This window comes from Merops nubicus, unplaced genomic scaffold (assembly GCF_000691845.1).
Source record: "Merops nubicus isolate BGI_N331 unplaced genomic scaffold, ASM69184v1 scaffold43627, whole genome shotgun sequence".
In the NCBI taxonomy this organism is placed as follows: domain Eukaryota; kingdom Metazoa; phylum Chordata; class Aves; order Coraciiformes; family Meropidae; genus Merops; species Merops nubicus.
In genome coordinates, this window is record NW_008623149.1 from 61,184 (window position 1) to 83,542 (window position 22,359).

At 38.6% G+C, this 22,359-nt stretch overlaps 1 protein-coding gene across 1 annotated transcript in view; it reads right to left on the reverse strand.

Annotated features, from left to right (window-relative positions):
- The window catches only part of TTN (titin), a gene marked incomplete at its 5' end in the record, with an annotated part of 110,465 nt that overhangs the window by 43,355 nt on the left and 44,751 nt on the right, over positions 1–22,359 (reverse strand). Inside the window, 35 exon segments of the mRNA XM_008944988.1 lie at positions 1–2,275; positions 2,394–2,696; positions 2,792–3,379; positions 3,494–3,790; positions 3,874–4,071; positions 4,560–4,664; positions 4,757–5,347; positions 5,524–5,811; positions 5,910–6,200; positions 6,301–6,588; positions 7,388–7,693; positions 7,787–8,089; positions 8,179–8,475; positions 8,568–8,855; positions 8,981–9,280; positions 9,512–9,814; positions 9,903–10,202; positions 10,317–10,592; positions 11,694–11,996; positions 12,308–12,607; positions 12,808–13,092; positions 13,206–13,526; positions 13,624–16,590; positions 16,685–16,978; positions 17,121–17,420; positions 17,705–17,986; positions 18,072–18,380; positions 18,494–18,796; positions 18,881–19,180; positions 19,639–19,920; positions 20,039–20,341; positions 20,429–20,731; positions 20,822–21,103; positions 21,194–21,344; positions 22,210–22,358. The exon segment at positions 1–2,275 is cut by the window's left edge and continues 14,852 nt beyond it. Coding sequence (XP_008943236.1) covers positions 1–2,275; positions 2,394–2,696; positions 2,792–3,379; positions 3,494–3,790; positions 3,874–4,071; positions 4,560–4,664; positions 4,757–5,347; positions 5,524–5,811; positions 5,910–6,200; positions 6,301–6,588; positions 7,388–7,693; positions 7,787–8,089; positions 8,179–8,475; positions 8,568–8,855; positions 8,981–9,280; positions 9,512–9,814; positions 9,903–10,202; positions 10,317–10,592; positions 11,694–11,996; positions 12,308–12,607; positions 12,808–13,092; positions 13,206–13,526; positions 13,624–16,590; positions 16,685–16,978; positions 17,121–17,420; positions 17,705–17,986; positions 18,072–18,380; positions 18,494–18,796; positions 18,881–19,180; positions 19,639–19,920; positions 20,039–20,341; positions 20,429–20,731; positions 20,822–21,103; positions 21,194–21,344; positions 22,210–22,358 — 15,031 coding nt within the window.

Consider the following 22,359-nt stretch of genomic DNA (forward strand, 5'->3'; position numbering starts at 1 on the left):
AATTCATAGGCAGCATCTTCTGTCAAACCACTTACAGTGAATTCAGTCTCCAGTATATTGCTGAAATTAGCCTTCAGCCAACGGCCGTTAGGAAGGTCTCTTTTTTCCACGGTGTAACCAGTTATCTTAAAACCTCCATTATATTCTGGTTTAGTCCATTTCAGTGTAACTGCATGTCTTGTAATGTTCAGAGGTATCGGCTTACCAGGTGGATCTATTGGGTCTAGGGCAAACACAGGCTCAGATGGCTTGCTTGGCTTACTCTTCCCAGCCAGATTTTCTGCTATAACACGGAATTCGTATGCAATGCCATCGGTAAGTCCAGTTGATTTAAAGATATTGCCTGATACCAGCATTTTACTTACAGTTTGCCAAAGAATGCTATTTCGTTCTTTCCTTTCAATGTGATATCCCAAAATTGGGCTTCCACCATCACTTACTGGCTCATGCCAGCTAATGGTCATGGTTTCTTTTGTGACTGCAATCACCTGCGGAGTGCCAGGAGGCCCAGGTACCTTAAATGGGTAGTTCGCAACAACGGACTCTGAAGTAATGGCTGGACCAACTCCATATCTGTTTTGAGCTTTAACACGGAACTGATATTCAACTCCAGTGGTAAGACGAACGGCTTTAAAAGTAGTACGTATCACCGTGGTTGCCAATTCAGTCCACGTGGTGCTGTCGGTTTGACGCATTTCTACAACATAGTTACTTATTGGTACACCACCATCATTCAGAGGAGGCTCCCATGAGAATGTTAGGCAGTCGGATGAAATTTCATCAAATTTGATTGGTCCAGTAGGAGGTCCAGGTATGTCATGAACCTGAACTGTGATTACTTCACTAACTTCTCCAACAATATTTTTAGCTGATAGTGGATATTGACCACTATCACTTCTAATACATTCATTGATGCTTAGTATGGTTGCAGTTGCAGTATTTTCATAATTTACCCTTTGTGTTTGCTTAAGTATCTGGTCTTCTTTCTTCCAAGTCACAGTAGGCCTTGGACGACCAAGTACAGGGATTTCAATCTTGATATTTTCACCAGCTTTGGCAATGACTGTTTTCTGGTAGATACCACGGAGGTCAAACTCTGGTAACATCGTTTGCTCCTTGATAATAACTGGCCTGCTTTCTCTTGGAGCACTTCTTCCAGCACTGTTAACTGCCATAACCTGGAAAGTATACTCTTCATTTTCAGTTAGATTCTTTACTACGCAGTCCAGTGTTTTTACAGTGGTGATGTGTGCCCACTGGTTGGTTCCTTTCCTCTGTGCTTCAATTACATACCCAGTGATTTTGCTGCCACCATCGTGTTCTGGTTTTGGCCAAGCCAGGCTAACTGAGTTTCGTGTTACATCCATAATATTAAGGCTTTCAGGTGGGGATGGTGCCTCAGAAGCTTTTACTGGTTCCGTGGTCTCGGCTGGTTCACCAATACCATACTCATTTTCAGCCAGCACTCTGAAATAGTATTCACACCCCTCAGCCAAATTAGGAATCTTAAAGGAACACTTCTGGCAGTTGGTTGTGACTGTTGAATAAGCTTTCCGAGTTGATTCACGTTTCTCGACAATATAGTTCGTTATACGTGAACCGCCATCTATCAGAGGCATATCCCATTGGAGGGTGATGCTGTCTTTGGTTATTTCTCTAGGCTTAAGGTTTATTGGTGGACCTGGTGTATCCAATACTTTTACTTGTACAAAGCCCGTCTTCTTACCAGCAGCATTTTCAAGAGTCATGACATACTTTCCTGCATCATATCTGGTGCAATCTGTGACAATCAAGAGCGTAAAAGAGTCTGTGTTTTCAATACTGGCACGTCCTTTGAGTGAAACATCATCTTTTGTCCATGTAACTTCTGGAGTTGGTCGTCCTTTAATTGGCACGAAAATACGAATAGTTAATCCAGCTCTAACAACAAGCGTTCTTCTTAGTTCAGCATCTAATTCAAAGTCAGGAATCTCTTCCCGGTCTTTGATTTCCACACTTGGAATTATTGCTGGTTCACTGACACCTGCAGCATTCATGGCAGAGATTCTGAAATTGTATTTGGCTCCCGTTTGCAGATGAGCAACAACAAACTGAGTGATTCTTAAAGCAGTCCCTGTCGTGTCTTTTACCCATTCTTCTTCCCCTTCCTTTTGATGCTCTACTATATAGCCAATGATGTCAAGGCCACCATCATAGTGAGGCTTGTTCCAGGCTAAAGATGCACTTGTCTTTGTAGTATCAGTCACTCTTGGATTTGCAGGTGGACCTGGTGGGTCTGTAAAGTGAGGAAAAGACAAAAAATTACGTTACAGAGGAAGTCACTCTTATACTGTCTGAAAGTGCTTCCTGCCCATCCCCCCCAATCCCCAAAAAAGAAACGGCACAATACTAACATGCAACATCCTTGCACATGACTGGTTTTGAAGCATCACTTGGTGGTCCAACTCCTGCTCTATTTTCTGCACTGACACGGAACTCGTATTCATTTCCTTCCAGGAGACCAGTTACTTTGCATCTAAGATCTGAAACAGGTTTCTTCGTTGCTCTGACCCATCTTAAACCCTTCTTTTCTCTTCGCTCCACATAGTAACCTGTGATTTCACTTCCACCATCATCTATGGGCCTTTTCCAGGTAACTGTGACAGCATTCTTAGTCACGTTTGTTACTTCTGGTTTTCCAGGAGGGCCTGGGGGACCTGTCAAGAAAGAAAAAAAAGAACAAATGAAACAAAAGTCAAGTTTGTGGAGATTAAGAAAACTATACTGGAACCTCTTAGCTTGTTCTACATACCGAATCTGTCCACCATTTTGACTGGTTCTGATTGTACTGGTTCACCCTTGCCATACTGATTTACTGCTGAGACACGGAAAACATATTCATTTCCCTGAATGAGCTTGCTAACAACATGTCTACAGCTTTCAATGTTTTCAGCAACCAATGTCCAGAGCAGCCGGCTAGTTTCTCTCTTTTCAAGAACATATGTTTTGACTGGTGATCCACCATCTTCTGCAGGAGGTGACCATGTAAGAGTTGCTTTTTCTGCTGAAACATTGCTGATCTCAATAGGCCCTGGAGGTCCTGGAATATCTAAAACTTTCACATGTACAGTCTCTTGCTTAGTGCCAAAAGGATTGGTTGCAGTGATTGTGTATTCTCCAGAATCTTTTCTGGCTGCATATTTTATAGTTAAAGTAGAAGAAGTTGGTGTGGTTTCAATGTGCACAAGCTCTGAAGGTCTAAAATCTTTTCCAGCTTTTGACCATGCTGAAGTTGGAGGTGGTTTGCCACGGATGCTGATAGCAGACACTGTAATGGTCTCTCCTGCTTTTACTGTTAAGCCTTCCTTCAAAGTAGGATCAATAACAATACTTGGTGCCTCTGTTAAAACAAACAAAAAAACCCTGACTGTTATAACAAGAACACATAAAAAAAAAGATTATTTGGTATGAATTATTCAAATAAAAATCTACATAGTTATTGCTATCTACATACCATACTCATCCTTGCATATTATGGTTCCTGTGGATTCAGATGGAGGACTGATAGCTCCAGCAGTGTTCTTTGCTCTGATTCTGAATTCATATTTGGAGCCTTCAATGAGGTCAGTTACAGTAAATGCACAGTCAGTAACATTCACATGATTAGCTTTTGTCCAAGTCTTCGAGGGTAAATCACGCTTTTCAACAATATAGCCAGTTAACTTATGTCCACCATCATATTTTGGTTCTGTCCAAATGAGTGTTACTGAGTCCCTAGTTACATTGATAACTTCAGGTTTCCCAGGGGGATCTAGAAGAAAAAATAATAAATTGTGGTTAAACAAAAGTTTTTTCAAATTTCAGATTTTTCCTTTTATTTTCCTGATGACTTACCAATAGGATCAAGTGCCACAACTGGTTCAGATGGCAGACTTGGTTTACCTACTCCAGCCATATTTATTGCCATTACCCTGAACTCATATTCCAGGCCTTCAGTTAATCCTGTCACTCTGAAATCTTTCATTCTTATTGGTGTTTTATTTGCTCTCTTCCACAGAAGACTATTTCTTTCTTTGAATTCAATGTGATAACCTGGAAGACAAATGTTGAGATGAAAATTGAGGGGTTTTCTAGGAATATTAATTTCTTACAGCACTGTGACACATGCTAGTGCTTGTATGGCATTCCACACAGACATTGTGCAAGAGGAACACTGAAAAACAGATTAAAAAATGTATACAGACACACATTACACATGTATGCAATTGCAACAAGATGTTTGTAAATGCAAATTGCTAGTTTTCTAGACCCATGTAATGTAACATACAGGTGAGTTTGTTTTCTTTCTCTAGATCTTTTGGCTCCGTGCAAAAATACTGTTTCTCAGTTAATCTTTTCACAACTTTTAAGTTTTTTTTTTTTTTTTTTTTTTAGAAAAATTAATCATAGAGGAATAGTAAGAATTAGAAAAGTGAAATCAGTGACTCAAAAGCACAGACACCTGATAGTTTTATCTAACCCTTTGACAGAGGGAAAGAACTATTAAGAAGTGAAATACTAGGAAGGCCTTTGGGACATACCTGTGATTGGTGAGCCTCCAGTTCTTCTGGGATCAGTCCAGGTTAAAGCTACAGATTCATGCCGAACATCAACAATGTTGGGAGGTGGAGGAGCATCTGGCACATCTAAGCAAAATTTTAAAAATGCAGTAACATTAAAAATACATATCATCACCAAACCATTTTTTTAAATTTTGAAAATTATAATGGATACTTACCAAATGGATGTTTTGCAATGACAGGATCGGATTTCAGACCTTCACCTACTCCGTATTTATTTTCAGCCCTGATCCTGAATGTATATTCATTTCCTTCATGAAGTCTTGTAACTTTAAATGTGGTCTTCTGGACTGCAGAGGCACAAGTCACCCACTTATTGTTTACATTATCTCTCTTCTCTAGGACATAGTTAGTAATTTCTGAACCACCATCATCTTTTGGAGGGCCCCACTTTAAGGTTATGGCATCAGCTGTGACTTCTTCAAATTTCACTGGACCTGTTGGTATGCCAGGTTTGCCAACCACTTTCACAGAAATAGTGCCTTCCTTGCTGCCAACAACATTCTTCAGAGTTATTGTGTATTTTCCAGCATCAGCTTTCTGGCAGTCATGTACTACAAGTGTGGTGTTAACTGCTGTAGATTCAAATGCAACTCTTCCACTCTCAGTAAGTGTCTGGTCTTCATCTTTCTTCCAAGTTACAGTTGGGACAGGCTTGCCTTTAATTGGAACTTTAAGACGGAAATTGCTACCCTCTTTTGCAGTATAGCACAAATCAGGTAGATCTCTTAAATCAAGATCAGGTGCCACTGTATAAAAATAAAGGAGATCGATTATGTAACTGTGAATAAACTCTATGATAAAACTGAGATGCTGTTTTAAAGTATTCTGATTTGTATGTGTGCATAGTAATGATATCAAGCATATAATAAATGTAATTTGGGTAAGTGAAGTATTGAATTAATAATCTTAAGTTGCTTCTTACCAACATCATCTCTTGCCACAATTGTGAGCTCTGTTGGAGTTCCACATCCAGCATCATTCTGGGCTCTTACTCTGAAAGTGTATTCTTGTCCTTCTTTTAGATCTCTCATTGAAAAATGGAGGTTCTTTGCCCTCATGACTTCTTGCCATTTATCTTCACCAATCAGGACCTCGACAACATATGCAAAAATGCGACTTCCACCATCACTGATAGGTTTTTTCCACACTAAATTGCACGATGACTTTGTTACAGCGGAAGCTTTTAGATCCACAACTGGCCCAGGTGTTTCTATAAGGAAGAAAAGCATAGTAAGAATCCATTCATGCTAAAAATAAAAAAAAAAAAATTGAATACTAAAATAGGTGAAATGAATTCATTTTTCTTACCAGAAGCTTTAACAGCATCGCGAGTTTCACAGGGGTCACCAATACCATATTCATTTTCAGCAAAAACCCGGAAGAAGTAAGATTTGCCTTCTTCTAAGTTAGTTATCCTGTAACTTGTCTTTGGACATTCTGTTGTTACTGTGGACCATGACTTTCTTTCTGCATCACGTTTTTCAACAACATAATTTGTGACTGGACTGCCGCCATCTATTAGTGGAGGTTCCCATGTAATGAAGGCAGAATCCTTAGATGCTTCCTTTACGATCAGGTTAATTGGAGGGCCTGGAGTGTCTAGATAAACACAATAATCCCATATTTGATTTAGTAAACAAAATACAAAAACTTAAGAAGTTAAGATATATGTTACAGTGGGGAAAACCCTGGCACTTACCAAGTACTTTTACAATGATGGTATATGACTTTTTGCCACAGCTGTTCTCCAGGCTGAGAACATATTTTCCAGCGTCATACTTGTTTACATTTTCACAACGCAGGAAGGTATCAAAATCAGTTGACTTGATGTCTAATCCTTGTCTATCTCTTAGGTTGGCACCCACTTTAGACCACATAATCTTTGGAGGTGGACGTCCTCTTACTGGTACATAAAGCCTCATTGTGACTCCAGCACGCAACACAAGGATTTTCCTTAGTTCTGCATCAAGTTCTCCTTCAGGAGGAACTGTGGGTTTAACAGAAAACCATGCAATTACAACATCATCTTTAAGACTATCACTAAAATTACTGTGAAAAAAACCCAACTTGTTCTCATGCCCATGATGATGTTAATGAGTTAGTGTCCTGGCTCCTATTTCAAGATCATTTGCAAACTTGGCATTTTTTTACTCTAATTTAACTTCCTTTTTTTCTGTCTTTTCCACCATTTGCATTACTTATCATATGAAGATGTCCCCTAGTTCCTTGAGAATTCAAAGGAGTTTCATATCCTCCTTGACTGGACTGTTTATCCAAGACAGTTCTCTTAAGCAATGCTTTTGGACATAGAGCACAAGGCACACGGAAGCCAGCATGGTTCTTAAGGAATAACTGCCATACAATTAAGTAGTGTGATAAACAGATGCTTTGAACAGTAATCTTGGCTTCAAATTATTTAGAAGACATGAAGAAGATGGAAAGTTTTAAGAATAAAAGAGAGATCTTAAAAGTCTAATTAGACTTAGATTAGATTCAGGATTAGAGAAAGAAAAAGAAGACAAGAAAATTAGAGAAGAAAACTTTGTTGAAGACCCAAAATAGGAGTATCTAGCCCACAAATGAAAAATGCAGACACCAATCCAATTCTACTCAGCTCTGAACTGCCCTATTCTCTTCCAAACTGGCCACTTCTAACCTACATTTTTTGAGAAATGACACGTTCCAAATTAATCTGCTTCTGTCATCTATGACAAACCCTGTCTTTGGAACTCATCCCACAGATTAAAGCAAAAGTCAGCAAGGTTGTTTGTTTTCAGTGAACATACTTAAAATGTCTTTGGCAGTGTGTTTATCAGGAACATCACTTGGATCACTGTATCCAATCTTATTGACAGCATAAACGCGGAACTGGTACTCTGTATCTTCTATCAGTCCTGTTACCACAAATTGTGTAGCCTGTAAGTTCTTGGGTAGATTGCATCTGACCCAGTTGTCTGTGTCAGCTCTTTTTGCTTCCACTAGATAACCGATAATGGGGCTTCCTCCATCATAGGCTGGTTTGCTCCATGACAGGCTTATCGAATTACGAGTAGTATCAACCACTTTTGGGAAAGCAGGTGGGCCAGGAGGATCTGAGAATGAAAATAACATAAAGTTATCGCACCGACTGCTGTACAAAGGTGTTTGGAAAAAAATGTGGAAAATAAATGAGACTTTTAGCTTACATTGAGGATCGCGGGCATACACTGCTTTAGATGGTGCACTAGGCTTGCCAGGTCCTGCCTTATTCAATGCAATCACCCGGAACTCGTATTCTGTTCCTTCTTGGAGTCCAGTAGCCTTAACAGTTCTTTCAATAACAGGCTTTCTGGTTACCTTTGTCCAGTTAAGAGCCTTAGTTTCACGCTTCTCAAGTATATAACCAGTTATTGGGGATCCACCATCACTAGCTGGAGGCTTCCAGCTAACAGTCATAAAGTCTTTTGTTACATTGCTGATTACTGGTGGATCACAAGGCCCAGGTACATCTGTGAAGATTTATTTGAAAGTTACATTCATATACACAAATGTACACAAAAAAACAGCGACTAATGAAGATATCCCACAAAACACTTACCGTATGGATTCTTAGCAACTGCTGGTTCAGTCAGGATAGGATCTCCAACACCATATTTGTTTTCAGCACATATGCGGAACTGATACTCATGTCCTTCTATTAGTTTCTCCACTGTGCAGCTTGTAATGGGTACATTGGCACTGACTTGGGCCCAGTTTGGTCTGCTTGTTTCACGCTTGTCTACAATGTAGTTAGTGATTTCTGAACCTCCATCTTCCAGAGGAGGTTCCCAAGAAAGCATTGCACGATCCGCATACATATGTTTAATTTTAACGGAGGCTGGTGGACCGGGCTTATCTAGAAAAATGAATATCACATTGTTAAAACTCTATCTCTTGTTATATCATTTAATTATAACTGTATTTATTAACATATAATCTTTAGCTTACCAAGTACTTTCAACTTAATGGTTGCTGACTTTGATCCACTTGCATTCTCAGCAGTAATAGTGTAGTCTCCTGTTTGTTTTCTGTTAACGCTGAACAACTCAACTGTAGCAAGATTTCTCTTAGTGGTGATCTTGACACCTTCAGATGGCTTTAAAGCTTCTTTTTCTTTCTTCCAGGTGATTGTTGGCATTGGCTTGCCATATACATTTGCCTCCAGACGCACATTAGTTCCAGCTTTTACTGTAAGCTGTGATTGCATAGACAGATCCAACTCTATTCTGGGGGGAACTGAAAGAAGAGAGCCCAAGAATTGATTGGTCTAGTAAGAGAAAAAGATCTCATTCTTCACATGAGTGTTAGTTCAATATGCACAGGCTCTTATCAGAGTTCTCAAATGCTTTTACATTTCTTACCATTTTCTGGGTGAACTGTCACTGGATCAGAAGGTTCTGAAGGTGGGCTAATGTTGACTGCTGTCTTGGCAATTGCTCTAAATTGATATTGAGCATTTTCTTCCAAATCAGTAGCAGTGTACTCTTCTAGGGGTATTTGATGTGGAGTTGTATTGCACCGAATCCACTTATCACCAGGTAATTTGCAAGCTTCAACAAAGTAGCCAATAAGTTTGCTACCACCGTCATGCTTTGGTCTTGTCCATACTAGTGATACAGTACTCTTAGTGACATCAATAACTTCAGGTTTTCCAGGGGGATCTAAAGCAAATAAGATCATGTTATAGTCTGTTTTGCCAAAAAAGCAAACATATTAAAAAATGGCTTTAATAGTGCTGAATCCTATTTGCAGCATATCCATACACTCCACTCAGAGTGCAGTCACAGTGAACATCAAGATATAAACAGAAGGGCAAATGAAGACCATAGAGACATTGAAAATGACCATAAAAAGCAGCAGTCTGTTCCAGATTATTGGTATGTTTGACTTACCAACTGGTGTTCTTGCTGTCACAAATTCTGTTGGTTTACTAGGTTTACTTGCTCCAGCCCTGTTCAGTGCATAAATTCGGAAAGTGTACTCAAGACCTTCAATGAGGCCCACACAAGGGTATTCTGTGGAGCGCACAGCTGTGTCATTCGCTTTCACCCACAGTAAACTGTTCCTTTCTTTGCGCTCAATGAGATAACCGGTGATTGGGCTGCCTCCATCACTATCAGGTTTATCCCAGGCAACAAAAATGCAGTCCTTATTGACCTTGGTGATACGTGCATTCTTTGGTTCACTAGGAACATCTAGAAAGAAATACAAAGATGGATATCAATTACGTTTCCTTATTATAAGGACTAAAGTGAGAAATGCTGCTATCAAAACCTGACATACCAAATGGGAACCTTGCAATCATCTTGCCGGAATTAAGTGGCTCAGAAATCCCAAAACGATTTTCAGCACGAACGCGGAACATATACTCTTCTCCTGGAATCAATTTTCCAATTCTGCAGGTTGTCTTTGTGACAGAAGCTAAAGCTGTTACCCAGTCTCCTCGACTTACATCACATTTCTCAACAACATAGTTTGTAATGTTACTGCCACCGTCTTCGAGAGGTATATGCCATGAAAGAGTGCAAGCGTCAGCATCTATGTCAGAAATATCAAATGGAGGCTGTGGTGGACCTGGTTTATCTGCATAAAAAAGTATATTAAGAAGAAAAGGATGAAAGAAAATGGCAACCACTGGAATATAGTAAAACTAGTTTTGTATAAAGCTGGGTTTAAAAATAATCAAATGGAACATACCCATGACTATCACTCTGATTTTCTGACTATCAGTACCAGAGCTATTTTCTGCAGTAAGAGTGTAAAAATCAGAATCTTTTCTAGATACATCCTTAATAATAAGAACACAAGTCTTTTCTGCTTTATGCACAGCAAGGCGACTGGATGTAAGTACATCCTGATCTCCTTTCAACCATTTACAGACTGGCTGAGGCTTCCCATATACATGAGCTTCAATTCTCAGTTTCTTTCCAGCTTTAATGTGAACGTGATCAGGCATCAGAATCTTAGGTGGGACTGAAAAAAAAAAAAACAAACACACACAGACATAAATTCAACTTCTGTGACAAGCTTTTGACTAATTTGACCAATTAGTTTATTTTTTTCATATATTTTTATGTGAAAGTTCTCTGTTTCTCTCTGAAGTGGAATCACCAGTAGGAATGATCTAACAATTTTTAATTTAGGTTCCACTTCTGGACAGCTAGAGATTCTGCAGTGGGCAATATCTATTCCAGTCTTACTTTTACATTAATGTGCAGTTTATAAGAGAATATTTTTGAGTCTGGATTGCCTTCTCACAGGCTTATGTAGATACTTGTGCACTACTGATACATGACATATAATTCCTTTTTACATCGGAATGTTGTTGCTCACTTATTGCTGACTTTCTACAAGACAAATGTAAAGGAAGAGAAAAGAAAGGCAAGTTCTTGTTGAACTAAACCCATTTGCACTGTCAATCTTTTCATCCTCTTAAATCATTCTTCAAGTAGAGCTCCTTCTTCTACTACTTTTGCACAAAATCTGTCTGAGTTTTCCAGAAAAAAAATGACAATATTGTTGGTATACTTTTCTTCCTGCCATTGTCTAGTTTTCATTTTCTTTTGCTCCTGTACCTTTCCTTTTATCTTTCCATGTCTCATCTGTCCCTTACCCTTATGTCTTCCCGTGTCTCAGGGACCCTACTACCTTAATTAGACCAAGCTGTCTTCCTTGCCTTTTACTATATAGACTCAAGTATCTCTACAAAATAAACAACTTGTTTTCTGTTATCTCAGAACAGCTCCCACTTTTGGCTCCTTTTAGCTCTCAAACTACCACTCTGACACTGTTCCATTTAATTTTTAGTTCATCGAAGGTATTTGCCATTTATCTTCAGTTACTATGCTCTGGTTTCAATTGAAACCATAACTGCAAAATTCTTTAATAATTCTAAGTTAGTGGTCAACTCTCATCCTTTCTGATATGTCAAAATACTCAGTCCAGTCAACCATAATCATACAGATGAGTTCATAAAACACGTCTTTCTGGGACTCACTCAAAGAACTAGAATTTTTGCTCACTTCATTATTAAAGCAGAATATTCAACATAGGTAATATTAAATTGGTACTTACTGAGTTGCTCTTTAATTTCAAATATTCCTTCAGTTTCTCTTGGCAAACTTACTCCTACGGCATTTCTGGCTGCCACTCTAAACTTGTACTTCTTTCCCTCTTTCAGACCAGCTACAACAATGCAGAGATCTTTAACAACTGAATATTCTGTCCAGTTATCTGCTGGTTGTTCATCTTCTTTGTAGCTAACAATATACCCATCAACTTTAGAGCCTCCATCACGCAGTGGTGGCAGCCAGCCTAAAGTAGCACTATTCTTCGTAATTTCAGCAACTTCAAGTTTTCTTGGTGGATCAGGTTCACCTACACAGGAAAAAAAAAGGAAGTGCATTGAACACTGTATTTCCAAGATATTCTGACTCTTGAATACTTGCTGAATTACTGGATGCTAACCATGCTAACTCAACAAAGACAATATAGAAAAGAGCAAAATTTTTAATAGTTGCAAAGGTGCTATATTCATAGACTGTATTATTTGAAAGAAACTGACGCAGCTATATTTATGCTTATAATTGAGTATTTAGTATTTAATTTAGAAACATCAGCTTTCAAAAAATGCAAAATCTTATTAAAATTGGAGAAAAACCATGAAATATGCATAAATGCATACTTACTTAGGGGATCTGTTGCTAGAACTGGTTTTGGTATGTCACTTGGAACACCTGAGCCGTATTCATTTACTGCTGTTACTCTAAAGAAATATTCATTTCCAGGTACAAGGTTAGCTATTTGGAAACTAGTTTTCTTTAGTTCTGCAGTGACTGTTCCCCAGGTCTTCCTGTCAGCCTCACGTTTCTGTAAGATGTAATGAGTCACTGGGCTACCACCATCATTTTCTGGAGGTGCCCATGAAAGGTGGCATGACATCTTGGTGACATCTGAAACCTTGAAGTCTGACACAGGTCCAGGAGTATCTGTAAAGAAATTTCAATTTATGTTAGTCTTTTCTTCTTCAGTAAGTTAAAATTAAAGGGAACCAACAGCTTCCTATACAGAAGTTATTATTAGCTGATACAGTTTTGCTCAAAAACTGTAGTACATAGGGGTCATAAAAATTCCTGCAATGAACATTCAATGTAGTTTAAAGATCATCTAGACATATTTCATTACTTACCCAGGACTCTGACGTTCACAAACACAGCCTTTTCTCCAGCTACATTAACAAGTGTCAGTGAATATTTGCCTGAGTCATCACGTGTTGAATCAGGAATGACACAAAAGGCCATAGTGTCAACCAGATCAACTTGTCCTTTTCTGATAACATTGTCAATACCCATTCTCCTCCAGGTGACTTTTGGTGCTGGGCGGCCCCTAATAATTGCAAAAAGTCTAATAGGGCATCCAGCCCTGACTGTGACTAACTTTCTCATGCTTGCATCCAACTCAATCTCAGGAGGCTCTGAAAGACAAAATTAAAGAAATAAAATACAAAGTTTAGCACATTAAATAATAAAGAACCAGAGCAAATAACGCTTGTATGTAAATAGTCATAAAGATGGTGGGAAAACTCACCAAGTATTTCTTTGGGAGAAACAGCGTCTTTCAGTTCAGCTGGTCGCCCTAGGCCAACCTGGTTTTGGGCAGAAACTCTGAACTCATATAATTGATTCTCATCCAGGCTAGTGGCTGTAAATTCTGTATGAATAACTTGGGCAGCAACATTGCATCGTTTCCATCCTGCTTCAGGATCAGCACCCTCAACTTTTGGTCTAATTTCCACAACATATCCAATAATTGGAGCACCACCATCATACACTGGTTTTCCCCAGCCAAGGGTTATGGAACTCTTTGTGCTATCAACCACTCTCAAGTTTGTAGGAGGACCAGGTGGTTCTGAAAGACAATAAAAATTATGGATAAGAACACAGCTGTGCAATTTAGCAGTCTGTTACATTAAAACAAAATATAGTAGAATACAGTGGTATGATACCTATTGGGTCTTTTGCTACTACGGGTCTTGATGGCAAGCTTGGTTCTCCAAGTCCAACTTCATTTTCGGCGCTGACACGGAACTGATATTCATGACCAGGGATGAGATTAGTAACCTTCTTGCGTCTCTCTGGGATTGCAGTCTTAGTAACAGGAACCCATCTTAGTGATCGCTTCTCTTTCTTCTCTAAAATGTAGCCTGTAATTGATTTGCCACCATCATATTCTGGTGGATTCCAGACAACAGTCATCTCTTCTTTGCTAACTCTTGTGACATCTGGAGGGTCAGGGCGTCCAGGTCTGTCGTATTTTGTTTTTGCAATAATTGGGTGTGTTTCTGTTGGTGGACCAGTGCCCATTTTGTTCTCTGCACGAACTCTGAATATATATTCATTACCTTCAATGAGCCGTGTCACATTTGCATAGTTTGTTAGTACAGAGGAAGAGTATGTAGACCAAACCATACGCTTGCTTTCACATTTTTCCAGGATGTAGTTCTGTATTTCACAGCCACCATCATCTTCTGGAGGGTCCCAAGTAACAGTACATCTATCACTGGAAATGTTAGTGACTTTCAAGTTTCTTACAGGACCTGGTTTATCCAAGACAATAACAGTAGCGTATGCTACAAAACTACCAGCTGTATTAGTTGCAGTAATCACATATTTCCCACCATCACTACGCCTTGATTTTGTGAGAACAAACTTAGATGTGTCAAAAGTTGTTTCAATACTGACTCTTGGAGATCTGGTTAGATCTGTGGCATCTTTGTCTTTTGTCCACACAACTTCAGGCTGTGGTTTTCCTCTGACTCCAGCCTCAATTCTGATTGTGTCACCTGCTTTCACAGTCAACACCCCACTTAACTTCAAGTCTAGCACTGGTTTCTGTAGATCTTCCTTCACAACAACTTCAGCTGTTTTTACCCAGTTACTTTCACCTGCTTCATTCTTCGTTTGTACTCGGAATTGGTAAATCTTATTTTCAACACATTTATCTACCATGTAGTGTGTTTCCTTAATGCTGCCTTTATGAACTCTTTCCCATTCATCTGAATCTTTCAGTTTTCTCTCAACATGATAACTTAAATTGGGACTTCCACCATCATAATCTGGCCTTCTCCATTTCAGATACACAAATGTCTTTCCTTTCTCTGCAATGTGAAGATTTTCTGGCTCTCCAGGCTTGTCAATAGGATTGATAGCAAGGATGGGAGTCTTGGTCTCAATGCAAGGACCTGGACCTATTTTGTTTTCTGCACAAACTCTGAAGAAGTATTCACGGTTCTCTACAAGATTTGCCTTTACTAATCGCTTAGTGATATCAGAAGAGACAATTGACCATCCCCTTTGGTTTGGTTGACGGTACTCCACGATGTAATTTGTAATTTCAGAGCCACCGTTATCCACTGGACTCTCCCAAGAGATCATACAAGAATCTTTTGTGACATAGCTTATTTTCAGGTTTTGACATGGTCCAGGTCTATCAAGTACATTAACAACAGCAAAAGCTTGAGCATGTCCACAGCTGTTCTTAGCTGCTATTATGTATTTGCCATGATCAGATCTTTTTGCTTCTTTCACTTGCAGTTCAACATGAGGTAGATCATGGAGTATTTCAACATTCTTTCCTTGTACTAGCACTTTGCCATCTTTAGACCACGTTATGTCAGGATCTGGCCTGCCTTTTACTTTACCAGTAATACGTATTGTTTGACCTACTCGGACAGTAATTAAGTCTCGACAGGTCACATCTAGGCTTACTTCTGGAGGAGAAAGAATATCCTTTGCAAGTACAGTTTCTGGCAGTTCTCTTGGTTCTCCCTCTCCCACAATGTTGACAGCTTTTATTCTGAATTTATATTCATTTCCTTCTATTAATCCAGGTACTCTGAAAGCACACTGTCTAATGAGTTCATCCTTATTAATCCTATTCCACTGTGTAGTTCCAGTTTTCTGACATTCCACAATGTATCCCAGAATTGGGCTGCCACCATCTTTGAGGGGCTTTGTCCACACAAGATCAGCTGTTTCTTTGGTTTTGTCTTTTAATTTTGGATTTATAGGTGGTCCAGGAGGAGTGATAGGACGTGACGCTTTTATTGGATCAGAGCTTGGAGATGGTTTGCTTAAGCCCACCATGTTTTCTGCAAAAACTCTGAATTCATATGTGTTGCCTTCAAAAAGACCAGTGACTCTGTATTTCATATCAAGTATTGGTGTCTTATTGACACGCACCCATTTACCAGACGCTTCCCGACGTTCAAGTATATAACCAGTTATTGGAGTTCCACCATCAGATTTTGGTAGAGTCCAAGACACTGTTGCAGCATTTTCTGTAATATCATAAACACTTGGCTTTCCAGGTGGAGACGGTGGATCAAACATATGTTTAGCAACTGTTGGTTCTGAATCAAGGGGTGCACCAATGCCTATCTTATTTTCTGCCCGCACACGGAAAATATATTCACAACCTTTCTGCAGTCGTGGAATCTTAATTTTTGTATGACTTGTTCCAGAGCTAACCACTCCCCAAGTCTCTTTCTTTGATTGACGCTTCTCAACAATATAATTTATTATAGGACTTCCACCATCATCTTTAGGAGGACGCCAAGAAATAACCATATGTTCTGGTGTTACTTCAAGAATATTAATAGGACCAGTTGGTGGGCCAGGAACATCCAAAACTGTAAGATGCAGAGCAACAGTTTTGCTGCCAGCTGCATTAGATACTGTGAGAAGATATTCTCCTGTGTCTTTTCTTACACAGTCCTTGATGGTAAGTACAGTTGAATAATTGTCAGTCTCAATCTTGTATCTTCCATCTGGTTTAATTTCATTGTCATCGGTAGCCCATTTTGCAGTGGGAACTGGCACACCTCTCATAATCGCAGGAAGCCTCACTGTGGTGCCAGCTTTAACAACAAGACCTTCAATTAATTTTACATCTAGTTCCACAGATGGAGGTACTGAAATCAGAGAGAAACAGAAATTACCTTTTCAGGGGAAATGCTTAAAGACAGAGAAAGAATTGATGAAACAACACAAAAAGCTAAAAAGTACCTAGTTTTTCTTGACATTCTATTGGTATAGTTGTATCTGGAAGGCTAAGACCAACAATATTCTGAGCTTTCACACGGAATTTGTATATTTTTCCTTTTTGTAGGCCTGTAACAACACAGTCTAACATAGGGACTGTTTGGAATTTTGTCCATTCATCTGCACCATCTTCTTGGTATTCCACCAAATACCCAGTTATCTCAGCACCACCATCACGATCTGGTCGATCCCAAGCAAGGGAAACTTCAGTCTTGTCAACATCTACATGATGCAGATTCTTTGGTGGCCCTGGAGGATCTTTTAAAAGACAAACCAAAAATGGTTATTAGGATGGCAAATCTATGGTAGCAGTGTACCATATTCACATTAATATCAACAAGATAATCCCAAAAATTACCAAGAACAACACGAACAAACCACAGAACTGAAAAACACTTACGCAGAGGATCTATAGCTTTAATAGGCTTGAGTGTTTCCACATATGGACCTCTACCATACTGATTCTCAGCCGCAACTCGGAAGAGATACTGAGTGCCTTCAATCAAATATTTAGCTATGTGACTGCGTTTCTTGGAGGACGATGAGATGGCTAACCATTGTGCAGAAGCTACATCTTTCCTTTCCACCACGTAGTTGGTGATGACAGAGCCACCATCATCTTCTGGTTCCATCCAAGTGAGATAGCAAGAATCACTTCTAACTTCACTGATTTTCAGATTTCTGGGTGGACCGGGCTTATCTAATGTTGACAAAAAAAATGGAATCCATTATTTATTTGGTAATTGAAGTATTTTTTACAAAACTTAGTAAATTTCAAGAGAAATTAATACATTTTATGTAATTTTTAGTCCTTTTTCTACTGTCTTATAACATGGTTTATGTTATATGATTCTATGATGCTATATAGTTCTATGATTCTATGATTTCTATCATTTTATTGATATTTTCCAGACATTCTTTTATTTCTTAATCTCTAATAATAGAATAAAAACATGCAGTAGAAAGGGAACGGCAAAAGATTACCTAAGACCACAACTTTTACTGAAACAGTCTTTGAACCAGCTGGATTTTCAACCGTCAGCGAGTAAATTCCACCATCTTCATGGACAGTGTTACGAATTTCAAGCTTACTGCCAACTCCTGTAACCTCAATATCAGCTTTGGGTGAGACCTCATGATCTTCTTTCTTCCAAGAAACTTTTGGGAACGGAACACCCTTAATAACAGCACTAAGTCTCAGGGTATCTCCAGCTTTTACATGCTGTTCTCGGGCCATATTAGCATCAAGTATCAACTCAGGAGGTTCTGGAATCAAATTTACATGTTTTTAGAAAATGAGGAAAAAAACCCCTTCATCTTAAGTAAACTTATATGATTTTATCAAACTCACCAAGTCTGTCCTTTACTTCTACTGGATCAGGTACATAGGCTGGTTCAGATTCACCTGCTGCATTGACTGCCCTGACCCTGAACTTATAGGTCAAGCCCTCGGTAAGGCCAGTGACTTTGTATTTTGTTTCAGGACAAGAATCTGCTGTAAGATTGGCCTTTTTCCATTCCTCATCTCCAACTTTCTGATACTCAACAAGGTAGCCAATTATCTTGCCATTGCCATCACGCCGTGGTGGTTGCCAAGATAAATCAACGGAATTTTTAGTTTTATCTACTGCTTCTGGGTTAACAGGTGGACTTGGCTTTGCTGTTAAAAAAAAAAAAAAGAAAGAAAGAGGGAAAAAAAATATTAAAATGATTTCCTGACTGAAATGAAGAGTGCATTGCTATTTAAATGAAAAATGAAATTTAATACTTTACCGATGGGATCTCTAGCGAAAATTGGCTTTGATGGTGGACTAGGATCACCAACGCCAATTTCGTTTTCTGCTGAAACACGGAATTCATACTGACAGCCTTCAAGGAGGTCAGGTACTTTGAACTGAGTACTGGGGAAAATCGGGTCTCTGGTAACTCTGACCCATCTTGTAGCCATTGTTTCCTTCTTTTCTACAATGTAGTTTGTTATTGGCTTGCCTCCATCATATGGTTTGTTCCAAACCACTACTGCAGAGTCTTTGGTAACATCCTTAATAATTGGTTGCTCAGGTGCATCAGGAACACCTGGAGGGGAAAAAAAAGTTTATGAGCACTAGAATCAGAGTAAAGATTAAAATATCAAAGTAAGATTGCAAATGAATAACATACGGAAACGGTCCTTGGCTTTCATCTCATCAGAGATGAGAGGATCACTTATGCCATAAAGATTTTCAGCATAAATTCGAATTTGATATTCTCTTCCTTCAAGCAGTTTAGGAATTTTGCATGTTGTCTTGACTGTGGCAGATGTAACTGGCATCCACATGTCTTTGTGTGCATCCTTCTTCTCAATAATGTAATTTGTAATTTCACTGCCTCCATCATCTAATGGAGGTTTCCAGGAAACTACCATATGATCTTTATGAACTTCATCAAATATAACTGGGCCTACTGGAGGCGATGGGCGATCTGTTTAAGGAAAAAATAAAACATACACATGCTTTTATATGAGCTTCATGTAATGACAGAGATTATACACTGTTGATACAGTAAATACACTATGAAATGAGAAACTTAGCACTACAGTTTTAATAAAGAATCAAGAACTCAAGACTATTCCTCTTTGATGTGTGTTTGACTCGTTGAACTTCAGTCCTTAATGCTTATAAGGTATTTTGTGATTGACATTTTCTATAGTGTTGACATTCTCTAAATGCGTGTAGAAACAAATTATTCAAGCTGAATAAAGTAAGCCAGAATTAACTACATACTCCAAACTAATAAAGACTATCTCAGTATAAATGATAATTCAGTAAATCCAATTATTATAATAAAGAATAAATCTTAATATTTACATTTTATATCATTCAATAAATTATAATCATGGCTAAAAATCACAGACAATTCTGCTGTTCAGTAAAACCTACCAACAACATTAACTTGACAAAATCCTTTTCTTGATCCTGTGCTGTTCTCTACAGTAACACAGTATTTGCCCGAGTCTTCACGGACAGATTTTAGTATCCCCAAACAAAGAGTTGTAGGAGTTGTCTTGATCTTTGTACGGTCGTCTTCTTTCACAACAATATCATCCCTTAGCCAGGTAACTTTTGGTGCAGGCTTGCCTGAGTAACGTCCAGTCAGGCTGAAAGCTTCACCAACCCGAACAATGAGCTTGTCTCTAAAGTCAAGGTCAAGCGATGGAGGAGCTGAAAGGTGGTATTAAAAAAAACAGTGGCCACAAATGTCAGCAATATTAATAAGAAAAAGTAAGGAATCAACAAGTGTAATTACTATTTTCAAAACAAATATGAAAACAACACATACCAATTTCATCCTTGCATGTGATTGGTTTTGTGCAAAATGATGGCTTGCCTTGCCCCACAATATTGCAAGCACTCACACGATACTCATAGGTGTCACCCTCTTTCAGGCCTTCTACTGTATATTTCCTATCAAGCATTTTCTCCTTTGTAACTCTGTGGAATTTCTCTTTTCCAATAAGACGGCTCTCTAGAACATACATGGTGATATCCGAGCCTCCATTATATTTTGGAGGGTTCCAAGTTAATGTGACAGAGTTCTTGGTAACAGCTTTTACTTCCAGGTCTTCTGGACGGTCAGGAACAGCTGTGAATAAACAAAGAAAAAAGGTAAACACATTTTTCTGCATATTCATTTCTTATGATGGTAATCCAAACCTGAAAATATACTTACTTATTGGATCTCTAATAACAATCTCTTTTGTTGTCTCTGTGAATGGACCCATACCAATTATGTTCTCAGCTGCAATTCGGAAAAAGTAGGCTTTCCCCTCAGTGAGTCCCTGAACAGTAGCATTCTGTCTTGTAACTGTGCAGCTTACTGGAGTCCAAGCCCTGTGGTCAGATTCACGTTTTTCAATTATATAGTTGGTAATAGGAGAACCTCCATCATCTTCTGGAGTAAACCAGGTCAATTTACAAGAGTCACTAGTTAGGTTTTCAGTAAGGAACGGCATTCCAACTGGGCCTGGAACATCTGAAAGCAAGGAGGAAATGGAGTATATAAGTACACAAGCTGGATGTTACAAAATTTTACTTGTTCACAAGGACTGAAGTTAATATTTACCTAGCACATCAACAATAATAGTCTTCTTCCGCTCACCACCATCATTTTTAGCAAGAAGAGTATATATACCCTGATGGCTCCTTTTGCAATTCTTGATGACCAAAGAAGAACTAATAGCTGTTTCTTCAATTTTGGCTTCTTCTGGTAAAGCCTGGTCATCTCTGCTCCAAGTCACTGTTGGAGCTGGTTTTCCTGAGACATATGCTATGATCCGAATTACTCCTCCAGCATGAACAACAATTCTGTCCCTGACACTTGCATCCAAATTAATATCAGGAGCCACTGTGAGAGAAGAACCAAAAAAATGAAATGAATTTTTTTTTCTCACTTTGACTTAGAGGCATTAAAAATGTAAATGTAAATGATAAATACCAATTCTGTCCTTCATTTCAATAATGTCTGTAACTTCTCCAGGCTCTCCAATGCCAGCAGCATTGACTGCTCTAACTCTGAATTTGTAAAAACATCCTTCTTTTAATCCTGCCACAACAAACTTGGTTCCTCTGATTTCTTTATCTTTTGCCTGGAACAAAATATTAAAACATCAGGTAACGTCAAGGCATCATCAATTCCTTTGGGGTGATTGAGACAAATCTTAAATCACGTATTGTTTCAGATTTACAGGTTTAGTCTTAAGTATACATGGATCTAGCTCACATAGAATTCTTCTGAATCTATGCAAAAAAATACAGGACACAAACATACAAGCTATTCTGAAGATTCACCTTTTTGGTAATTATAAAAGACAAGGGTGTTACAGCAGTTACAATAGTCTGTGTTCTCAGAAGAATTGCATATATTACTGGACAAATACACTCACAAATGAGAGTGGCAAAAATAAAGGAATTCATTGCTCTTTTTAAAACCCAGTATGAAGCCTGTTTACCTGGAAACAGTGCAGGAAAACTAGGTATTACTTACAATGCATGCAACTTTTGCAATGCATGCAATGCAAAAAATAGTCAAGGTGTACATCAGTTAAATTTTCAGTAACACACTACCAAAGAAAGTAGGAAAATGTAGGGATATAGCAGTTGCAAATGATTTGGCACAGTCTTGATAGCAGTGAGACACTTCTGTGCCAGTTCTAACTTGGTCTTGTCTTCTGTTCTTTTATCACAAATTATCTACATATTTTCTGTCATCTTTAAACAGAAATTTAAAAATTCTAAGTTTAGGAAACTGCAGTTAACTTGGTGTTGTAAAGGGACTTTTACATTTGGTCCTCTATCTTAAACATATGAAGATAATTATGATGCAAAAATATGACCTTTTAGAAAATATCCGGTATAGTGAAAAATCTTAAAAAATAAATTTTTCTGGAATAATTTCTTTTGATAGACATACAGGAAGAAGAAATGCAGATTCGGTAATAATTTTCCACCTACCCGTTCCCATTCTTCCTTTCCTTCCTCTTTATACTCAACAATGTAGCCAGTGATCCTAGAACCACCATCCTTTAGTGGTGGAGCCCACTCCAAGTCTACAGAAGACTTCGTCCAATCAGTAACTTTTGGAATAGGAGGGCCAGGTGGGGC